The 11,334-nt window shown below is 40.9% G+C and overlaps 1 protein-coding gene across 1 annotated transcript; it reads right to left on the reverse strand.

Moving 5' to 3' along the window:
* Positions 1 to 1,743: 1,743 nt before the first annotated feature.
* Positions 1,744 to 3,186, reverse strand: LOC113359724. The gene is made up of 3 exons (XM_026603314.1): positions 2,632 to 3,186; positions 2,053 to 2,538; positions 1,744 to 1,935 (listed from the first exon to the last, which is right to left on the reverse strand). The coding sequence occupies exons 1-3, from the start codon at positions 3,184 to 3,186 to the stop codon at positions 1,744 to 1,746; spliced, it is 1,233 nt and encodes a 410-aa protein (XP_026459099.1).
* Between the last annotated feature and the right edge of the window lie 8,148 nt (positions 3,187 to 11,334).

An 11,334-nucleotide genomic window follows, 5' to 3' on the forward strand; every position in this document is an offset into this window, starting at 1 on the left:
CACTTCCCTGGACAATGAGGCGGTCGGTATATTCGTCATTTACAAGTGTCATGCGCCTCTATACACCAAGATTTGGAAAAAGTATGGGCATATTTCTACGACCGAAGTGTGGAAAGGTTTTCTACCAACCCTATTGACTACAGTTGCAGGGCTGTTGCTGATCATTGAGGAGATGGAACAGATGTATCTGCGAGATGTCAAGAATCAAGAACTGCACAGGTGTAATGAGATGATTTCGAACTGTGAGACATTGCGGTTCAATGTAGGCTGGCTTCGTCGTCGGCTCGGGATAATCAAGATTTATAAGGCGGCGGAGGCTGCTGATGTGATTTTTGTGACCACTGCTTTACTGGAAGAGGAGAAGATGATGGCTTTGGAGTCGACAAGAGTCGAGAAGGCAGTCGAGGATTTGAAGACAAAGACCAGGACTTTCCTGAAAAACTTGACAGGGTTTCTTATAGAGATTATCCATTGTTGGACGGATTGCTCTGAGTGATCATTCGGGAGAATTGAAATGATGGCATAGAGGAATTTCGTTCAATTGATAAATGGTTAACGAACAAACGAGCATCTTGCATGCTCTTTGAAGGAAATAAATTATATTTGAGATGTATTTGAATAAAGATTAATTATCTGCTGCTGCTGATCAAGCATAATAGGTTTTGAGCTATTTGCCGTTGATAATATTTCCTTCATTTCCTCCACTGACTGCTAAGATTTTGTAGTATCCACTAGACACTGCTTTGGTGATAACATACGGGCCTTCCCATTTTGGAGAGAATTTGGGAGCAGACATGTCTTGTTGAATGTGTTTTGCTATCTTTAATACCAAATCTCCTACTTGGAAAGTTCGAGGTTTTACAATTTTGTTGTAAGCTCTAGATATTCTCTGTTTGTAAGCCTCCACATACTTTTCTACTTTAGCTCTCCTTGATTCGAGCATGTCCAGTTCAGCAACTATTGATTTGGACACTTCATTTTCATCCCATCTTATTCCACTGGCCGCTGCAATCCTTGCTGAAGGAATTTTTATCTCAGCTGGGAGTATAGCATCAGCCCAATAGACGAGCGAATATGGTGATGTTCCAATCGAGCTCCTTGGTGTAGTTCTGTTAGCCCATAAAGCCATGGGTAATTGCTCATGCCATGATCGTGGGTTGTTATGAATTGTTCGACTGATAATCCGGATCAAAGTTTTGTTGGTACTCTTTGCTTGACCATTTCCTTGGGGATAGTATGGTGTGGAGAAAATCTGTTTGATCCCGTACTCCTTGAGAAATTTTTCGACATCCTTGTTGGCGAAAGGAGTCCCATTATTTGTGATGATATTTTTGGGGACGTCGAATCTACATATAATGCGTTCCTTGATGAAGGCTGCAATAGTTACCCCTGTAGTACCTCTGAGTGGGATTGCTTTGACCCACTTAGTGACATACTCAGTAGCTGTGATGATGCATTCATGCTGCTTTGAGGATGCTGGATTGATCTTTCCGATGATATCAAGTCCCCAACTATAGATTGGCCATGGACTATTCACAGAGTGTAATGGAAGACAAGGAGTATGAATAAGGTTACCGTGGACCTGACATTGATGACACTTTTGAACGTACGCAGCTGCATCATCTTCCATAGTCGGCCAGTAATACTTCTCGTGAATTTGAAGAAACGATTTCTTTTTCCCCTGATGTTCTCCTTCATGAGTTTCTTTCAGGACTGTTGGAATTTCATCTCCGGCCAGGCATCTCAACAAGTCTCCTTCAAAGCTTTTGCGGTAAAGTATCCCGTCGAGAAAACAAATCTCTTAGCTTTCTGAATGAGTTTGGTTGCATCTTTCTTTGTTGGTGGTGATTTGTTGTCTCGAAGGTATTCAGTGTAAGGCTGCCTCCAGTCCCCGGTGTGATGAAGTGTCAGGGCCTCTAAATAATGAGGAGGCTTCTAACAATTAGGACAAGATCCTTGCAAAGTTCTTGACTGCTTTTCCATGGAGGGAGAGTAATACCCGAGTCTCTGAAGTCTTCCATAAAGTGTTATCACCAGCGTCTGTCCACATACTTCTTGATGCACACTTTCGAGCCTTTCATTTGCTTCTTCATCGCCAAGGCACCGTGATAGAGAGTCATCAGGGTTGCGATGGTACAAGGCCCCATGGAGCAGGATGAAGTTTTTTAGCTCTTTAAGGCTGAATGTTCCTTCTGCGACGGAACTGCTCAGTTCATGAATAATAGGTGCTCTCCAGTCGTTTGCTTGAGCATCTTCAGTATGATTAAGCCACGTAGATGATACAACTCGTCTCTGAACTATGATAGCTTTATCTGACCCTTCGAATTGCAACTTGGAGGCGAGGGTTGCCAAGCAATCAACATGTCTATTGTTGGTCCGGCCAGTGTGAGTGATAGTTGCATCAGCGAAATGGGTTAGGAGTCGTTGCGCTTCAGCCCTGAATGGAGCAAGCGTTATCTCCTTGATAGAGTATATCCCATTCATTTGATTGACCAGCAATTTTGAATCTCCTCTGATCTCCAGATGTATCGCTCCTTCCTGTTTAGCTAAGGATAATCCTAGTAACAAGGCTTCGTATTCTGCTGAGTTATTTATACAGTGGAAATCCAGCTTAAATGAATGTGAGAATACTTCACCAGATGGAGAGACCAAGATGATGCCCTCTCCTCCAATATTGTTGCTAGGAGTAGCAGATCCATCAAAGTACAGCAGCCACGTTTCTTCCTTGACGATTGAAATTTCTGGGAATTCACTTGGTACATCGTCCTGTAGTGTCGTGGAATCTTCCCTTGGAAAGGCAGCTAGTAGATCTGCTACCGCTTGACCTTTGATTGCTTTGGGAGAAACACATACTATGTCGAACTCTGACATCTGAAGCAGCCATTTTGCAATTCTTCCTATCAAAGCAGGTTTCGAGAGTAAAAACTTGATGAGATCAGCTTTGGAGACAAGCACGATCCTGTTAGTTTGCAAATAATATCTGAATCTCTGTATTGCATGGGCTAATGCCAGGCACATTCTTTCAGCTTTCGGGTATCTGAGTTGAGCATCTTTCATGGTTCGGATGTAATAGTAGATTGGATGTTCAACGCCTTCTTCATCTTCTTGAGCTGGTAGTGCCCCAATAGCAACATCACTGGAAGCCGTGTACAATATCAATGGTCGTCCTTGTACTGGAGATCTCATGACTGCGGGGGATAAAAGTATTTGTTGTGTCTTCTGGAATGCCTCCTGCTGAACAGCCGTCCAGGCGAAATTTGCTCCCTTCTTCAGCAGAGGAGTGAACGAAGCAAAAGTTGAGACAATCCTGGTATGAAGCATTTGATGTAATTTACCTTGCCCATGAAACTCTGTAGTTCCTTCACAGTGCGTGGAGGAGGCATGGTAGTAATAGATTTTTCTTTGTCAGGATCGACTTTGATCCTTTCAGCAGTGACCACGAATCCTAGAAACTTCCCAGAAGAAACTCCAAAAGCGCATTTCAGGGAATTCATCTTCAATTTGTATTCCCTTCATCTTTCGAAAACTTTCCTCAGAACTTCTAGATGCGATGCTCGAGCTTTCGATTTCACCACAACGTCGTCGACATAGTCTTCTACTTGCTTATGCATCATATCATGAAATATTGATGTCATGGCTCGTTGGTAGGTAGCACCTGCATTCTTCGGTCCAAAGGGCATCACAGTGTAGTGAAAGTTCCCAATGGGAGTGCGGAACGCGGTTTTGGCAGCATCATGTTCAAACATCTTGATCTGATTGTATCCACTGTAACCATCCATGAACGAGAACATACCTTGGCCGCTGGTTGCATCGACGAGCATATCAATGTTGGGTAAAGGAAAATCATCCTTTGGACAACACTTATTCAGGTTTCAGAAATCTACACAACATCTGATTTGACCATTTATCTTCTTAACTGGGACAACGTTGGCCATCCATGTTGGATGTTAGATAAGCTTGATAAATCCTGCTACTAGCAATTTCTGAATTTCGACTTTGATTTATTCCTCGACTTCATGTCTGAACTATCTAGGTGGTTGTTTGACAGCTTTGGAGCCAGGAGTGATATGCATACGGTGGGTGACCAGTTTGTCGTTGAGACCAGGCATTTTTTCGTACGTCCAAGCAAAGATATCCTGATACTCTTTCAGCAAATTTACTAGGCTTGTTCGTTCCTCTAGTGATAGTGCAGAACTGATTAAGATTGGTCTTGGGTCTTCTTCTGTGCCGATGTTAATTGTTTCAAGATCATCAATAGTAGAATTCGTGCCATCTTGCAACTATTGTGGGGCATCTTGAACCTCATTATCAGGCGAATTCTCGATCTGGCATGATTCATTAGGGCGGGAGACTCTTGATCAATCTCCCCTATTAATTGCTAATCTTTGCGCCGCCGATAAATGGCCCTCCCTTCTGCATCATGGATGGTCATAAATTGGATCCTGGAGTCGTGACCTGATCCTTGCGGCGTTTGACCGGTGTAGCAGGTGATTTGACTGGTTCTGTGTCTGGAGATAGTGATGACGCATCAACAGCTTCAATAGTTTTCCATCTTGGAAGTGGAGTATTGTAGATCTTCTTAGGAGGTTCAGGAATGTTCCTCTGGGATTCAATGAATTCAGCATCGTAGGCCATAGCGTAAGGAGATGATGAAGCGGCTATGCGAACGATCTTGTTGTTGAGTAAAACCTTCATACATTGATGGTAGGTTGTTGGGACCACCTTGTTGTCATGGATCCACGGTCTCCCGAGTATCATGTGATAATCAGGTTCTTGTTCAATCACATGAAACTTCACTTTCGATTGAATCGGCCCTGCCCTCAAATTTATATACGCATATCCATATGTATGGCTTTGGCTTTCTTCAAATCCTGTCATTAGAATGGGATGGAGAATGATTTTACCTTCTGGGAATTTGGCCATCCTAAGAGTCTTCATAGTGACGATGTTTGTGGAGGCGCCTGTGTCAACGAGAGCCCTCCTAAATTCGGTGCCTTTTTTGAAACCAAACCAGTTACGTATAACGCCCGATTATGTCCTTCATCTGCCATGCGATCTTCTTCTCCAAAAGTGATGTTGTTGATTGAATGTTCAGACACCAGTGAGACCTCTTCAACTGTTGGGCTCGATGGAGTTATTTGCACGTCAGATGATATTTGGATGAGTGCAGCAAACGTGTCTGTACGCTTCTCTCTGGAAAAGTGTAAAAGTTCACACAAGCTTCCGATCAATTGTGTAACTTCATGCACCGCCGGCTTCTCATAAGTAGTGAAACTATTGGCTTGAGGGTTGGATGAAGAATCAGTCCCCTGTGTTGGGACTTCTGAAGCGGAGATGCCGCCTAACTCAGATGTCAGTTGATGAGGAAATCGAGTATGTGATCTATCGTATCCTTCATCAGATCCATATTTCTGGCGTGAATCTCCGGAGTTTGAGCCAACTCTGTCAGAGTCGGGGTTCTTCTGATTTCTGTGCCGTTAGATGTAGCATTAGAAAGAGGAATGTTGTTGTTTGAAAGGTTCTGGATCGGGTTTGGATCAGTTGAATTAGTCCTAAGACCAACCATATTGTGAAACTTTGAGATTGCAACCGAGAGATTAATCTCCCACTGTGGTCGCCAATCTGTAGATGGGGAAAAACGATTTGCTGGTTTTTACGGAATTGAAGAGTCGACCGTGTGGAGACTCCTTGAATCGAGCGAAATGTCGAACCTCACACAGATGCACTGCAAGAAGGGAGTGCTTTAAGTTCTAGAGATCAATCTGTAAGACTCCGGCCTAAACCAAGAACAATGGTCGTTCCAGAGTCAATTCGGTCATAAGAGAGGATGGGTTGATCTGTAGGAGGGAAGCTGAGAAATATGTGAGATCAATGGTGATCTGAGATTGTAGGTGTGTTATGAATTCAGCGTAAGAACGCTCTGAATGATTGAATTTCGATCAATTGAGAGTAATTGCTCAGACGATGAGTTAGAGTAGACGAAAGATTGTCTGTATGAACTTGCCGAGAAATTCCTTATTTAGACGAATGTTCGAGTATTCGAATCTTGTCCTTTCAATCAGGATTCAGAGACATTTTATAATGCCGGAGTTGAAAACACCACGATCCCATGAAGTGTGACAATTGCTGGAATCAGAGAGTGGAGAAGTGGGAAATCGTGTTAAAACCAGTTGCTCATCGTGCGGAGAATTGGTTAATTTTCCACCCACTACTTTGCTGACTCTTCCAACTGATTGCACGACTTGCTCACATTTTCGTCGTGGGTGAACACACGTGCCGTAGACGCCAGACCAAAACCCTAGTTAATATCCCCCCATGTGACAGATTGATATCTCGTGGTTGTGGAGTCAGTTGCTGACTTTATGGGACGATGAGTCCATGTATTACTGAGTTGAACATGATTTGCAAATGTTTTGAGACTCGTGAATTAAATATGTCTGCTGAGACGAGGTATTATTATGTTGACTACCTAAGGCGAGCAAGTTGTGTTGCTGAGTTATTGAATATTGATAGTTGAACCAATATTCTTGAATCTGAGCAAATATTGCTGGTTCGAGCAAATATTGCTAATTCGAGCAAATATTGTCGGTTTGAGCAAATGCCACTCATTTGATGAATTGTTGGTAGCAGGACCAAATAAAATATTAGTTTAAGATACTGACTGCTGGGTCGAGTAAAATAAATAAAAATGTTGATCATGGAAATAACATAAAATTATCAGAGTATTTGAATCTGCTCAGAATTATGTTTCTGCGGAGCTCTGAATTCAAAACCCTAATTTTACTGAAATGATGATTTATTGCAAATCAACCGAAGAGTGACGCAAAGACCGACTACATGGGATAATGAGTTCACCATGTAACGCCCAGATGCTCGAATGAGCAAAATACCAAAGTCTCTTGAGGACCAGTTGGTGAAAGAATGATTAAATGCTGGTTTAATCATTTATTAAAATAATGCTCGTGTGAGCGACAGATAATAATAAAACCTATCCATGAAAATATGAGGGACCGACCAAGAGGTCATGAGACCGGCTCTTGGTGGCCGTGGGACCAATTGATGGTCATTTGAGCAAACCCTTAATTGTTTGAAAAGAGTTTGAACCTAATATGAGCAACTGAGCAAATTAGGTTAAAATAGTTAAAACATGTGGGACCGGCCACTTGCAAGCCTCAGGGTCACCCTTGGTCGGTCAAGGGGATGCGCCCGTGTCACCATGGTGTCCATGTCTCAGTCCGGAGAGTTTCGATATTTTTCTATGCGCATTTGAGCAACATTTTGAGAAAATATGAAGAATTCAGGGTTTTGTTGAAACTAGGAAAATACATGAGATGATGAAAAATAATTAATAAAATAGGAAATTGCAAGGTGTGGGACCGGCCACGGCTAGGACATGATCGTCCGGCTGACAGTCACGGTCCCACACACTTTTCCCACTTTTATGTATTTTCTCTGAATTGAGGGAAATTCCATGAAACTGGAGAGTTTTATGAAATTAGGGAACTTCCATGAGATGAGAGAAATAAAATAATAATAAAATAGGGAACGATGGAGTGTGGGACCGGCAATGGCCAAGGCATGGCCGGCCGGCCAACAGGCACGGTCCCAAGGCACTCTTCCCAATTTTATGTAATTTTCATGATTTTAGGGAATTTTCATAAAATCAAAGAGTTTTGTTGAAACCAAGGTATTTTGTTGAAATCAGGGAGTTTTCATGGAATGAGGAAAACAAGACAAATAATAAAATAATAGGCATGTGGGACCGGCTAGGGCATGATCGGGCGGTTAGGGCCCGGTCCCACAAGTTTTCTTAATTTTATAATATTTTTCATGGTTTTAGGGAAAATTCATGAAATCAGGGAATTTTCATGGTTTTAGGGAAAATTCATGAAATCAAGGAATTTTCATGGATTGAGAGAAATTAAGGGTGCACACGGTACGGTTCGGCTCGGTTCTTGGCGAGACCGAGTACTTGTACCTCCCCAGCTTCGGTTCTAAAATTTTGGACCGGTACCTGTACCTTGTACCTCGGTTCCGGTACCATTCGGTACACGTACGGTACCAGGTACGGTTCTGGTACCAATCGGTACTTTCTGTCAGAATTCCAGACAGATTTCTCTGTCAGTTTTCCAGACAAATTAAGTACCTGTTTTACTTATTTTTCAATATATTAATCAATATCTCAATCAAAGAACAAAGTAACAACTAACAAGTAGCAATAATACTAGCAAACCAAAGTTCCAAACAACCAAAGTCTTGAAAATCCGAAAAAATAACAACTAACAAGTAGCAGTAGCACACAAACACACACACTGACTAACACAAACAATACTACAATAGTCTTAATTCTTAAGTTTTACTATCTTAACAACTAATAGAAAGTTAGTTGAAGTTGTAGCATTGGTGGTGAAGTGGTTGTGAAGATCTATTCCATGGCTGCACTGGTGGTGGCAGTATTTTTGATAGGACCCAGTAACTCTGCAATAAAAAGTAACAGCAAATTAGGAAGTTAGTAATAGTAACTATTACTAAAAAAAGTCCATCAAAATGAAATTTTAAAAACAAGACAAGAAAGAGACTTTTAAAAACATTGATCACAACTCAACTCAATCACTAATCTTATTCACAATTCCTTAGCAAAAGATACAAAAATTTTAAGGAACACAAAACCTATTCACATTAACTTCTCAGTGACAGTACCTATTGATTCTTCATTTCAATAATTTCTAAATGTCAAAATGCCATCGAAGAACACATTTTCACCACCTAATAAACGCAGATATGAGATATCCTAAGCCTGAGTTCAGAAATCTTATTTCATCATTATAAATTTATACAACTACATAACTTGAATTGACTGTTAAATATAAAAAAGCTCCATTTGGGTCTGTGGATGATGAAAAAACAAGAGAAACTGGAGTGCATGACTACTCCAAGAAGTAGTCAACTATGCAGAGACATTGGTGCAATCAAAAAGCAGTAAACATATACACATTAATAAACCAACAAAATCTTATCTCAGTAACAGTACCTTATGCAAAGTATTTGGTCATAGAATTGATTCAATTGAAATTCATGAAACATAAGAAGATTTTACATGATTAAAAGCAAAATTTTTGATGAACTTACCCTTGGTTAACAATTTTTGAGTTGGATTGTTCCTTGAATCTTTTCCCTTCGTCTTCTCCTCGGCGAGATAACTTACCCTGTGAAACCCTAAATTAAGTTAATCCAGTTGCAACCAATTAGTTATCAAAAATCAAAATAAATCTCAAATTAAAAAAAAAATCAAGTAACCCAGTAGTCCAAATCAAACGATTTAAACACAATAACGAATAGAAATTCATTAAAATTGAAGAACAAAAAAAGGAAAAAAACTTACAATATAAACGATTTAATCACTGATTTTTCTTCTTCTTCTTCTGGATCGAGAGTGAAATACAGTGTCACTGGTGGTGTTCGTGGAGTTGAAGTATGGAGAAGAGAAGAAATCTTCCCTGTAAGGTTGTAACTCTAATGGAGTTCTGCTTCTCTTTCTAAGAAAGAGAAGACGGGAAAAAAAAAAAAAAAAAAAAAAAAAAAAAAAAAAGGAAAATAAGAAACCCTAGCCAAGATTTTCTATATATACCACCCCTAGATCTAACGGCTATCAGTAATCTACTACCCCTAAATCCAATGGTTAGAATTATTCGGTACATTCGGTCCGGGACGGTACGAGACTAGGGAAGGACCGTGTACCTGTATCTGCTTATCCCCGGTTCCTATTTTTTGGACCGGTACCTGTACCCCCTTCCTCGGTTCGGTACAAAACCAGGTACGGTTCCACCGGTTCCGGGACGATCCGCCGGTCCGGCTCGGTTCCTGTGCACCCTTAAGAGAAATAATAAAATAATGGGGACGTGAGGTGTGGGACCGGCCATGGCTGGAGCATGGGCGGCCGGCTGGTGCTCGGTCCCGCAACACCTTTCCCTAATTTTATTATTTTCCTTGACAAAATATCATGAGATTAGAGAATTTCCTTGAAACGAAGGAGATTTGCTCGAACGAGAGAATTTTCATGAGATCAGGGAAAAAATAATAAAATATGATAAAATATAAAATTGAGCGCGGGATTGGTCACGGCATGACTAGCTGGCTGGTGAGCCCAGTCCCCTAGCGCCTTTACTAATATTTTATTATTATTATTTTTCCTTCCTATTTTGCATAGGTTCATCGTTCATTCGTATTTTTGAAATGCTCGTTTGCGCATTCAAATACTGGTTTGTGCATTATTGTTAAGCACACTTGCACCATTTTAGTTAGGGATTATTTGATGCTCAGTTTCCTGTTTCGTTTAATATTTATCACTAACCCGTGGAATTCTGCTGGGAAGAACCACGAATTGAAATGACGAAATATAATGAAGAATCGTAGAATATTGCTGGATATTCAGGCGATTAGAGATAATTAACGGATGGCTCTATACTAGAAGGGCTTCCTATCTAGGAGCATTAATTATCTGAGAGTTGAGCAATATGAACTTGCTGGAGTATCATATTTCTCCTATATAGTCTGGGAAAACCTGGTTGCATCCTGAAGACGTTGTCGCTCTATACTAGCTGGCATGTTGTCTAGGAGCCGTCCAATCTTTCGATTCTATATAGAAATAATTAATGAAATTGCTCAGTATTCATGAGATGTGTCGTGGTCTCAGCTGGGAGACTACGCATCTACAGATACTTTGAGAGACATCCTTCTCAGTCATAGGTTTTATGGCATGAGCTTTCATGCTTTATTGAGAGACAGGAGTCTCAATACTCATCCAATTGCCGGATCCGGAGCATAAATAATTACTGAAATTGCTCAATATTCATGAGATATGATGTGGCCTCAGCTGGGAGACTACACATCTACATATACCCTGAGAGACAGCCTTCTCAGTCAGAGGTTTTATGGCATGAGCTTTCATGCTTTATTGAGAGACATGAGTATCAATACTCATCCAATTGCCGGATCCGGAGCATAAATAATTACTGAAATTGCTCAGTATTCATGAGATGTGATGTGGCCTCAGCTGGGAGACTACACATCTACATATACCCTGAGAGACAGCCTTCTCAGTCAGAGGTTTTATGGCATGATCTTTCATGCTTTATTGAGAGACATGAGTCTCAATACTCATCCAATTGCCGGATCCGGAGTATGAATAGTTAGGGTTTTATAATTTTACCCTTGTCGAAAATCCACCATCTACACACGTCCATTGTCTAACTTCCAAAAGCTAAAGGCTTAATTTTCCTAAGTATGGAAGCGGGCTTGTGTTTTGACATGTAATTTTGATAGTCATAGTTTTTA

This window comes from Papaver somniferum, chromosome 3 (genome assembly GCF_003573695.1).
Source record: "Papaver somniferum cultivar HN1 chromosome 3, ASM357369v1, whole genome shotgun sequence".
Lineage (NCBI taxonomy): Eukaryota > Viridiplantae > Streptophyta > Magnoliopsida > Ranunculales > Papaveraceae > Papaver > Papaver somniferum.

Bases quoted from the DNA above. Each gene is read 5' to 3' on its own strand.
- LOC113359724 (XM_026603314.1), bottom strand. From the start codon at position 3,186: ATGAGATCTCCAGTACAAGGACGACCATTGATATTGTACACGGCTTCC. The intron at 2,539-2,631 runs GTATTCTCACAT...TTAGCTAAACAG, and splicing joins TGGTCTCTCCATCTGGTGAA to GAAGGAGCGATACATCTGGA. The intron at 1,936-2,052 runs GTATGTGGACAG...CCTAATTGTTAG, and splicing joins TCGAAAGTGTGCATCAAGAA to AAGCCTCCTCATTATTTAGA.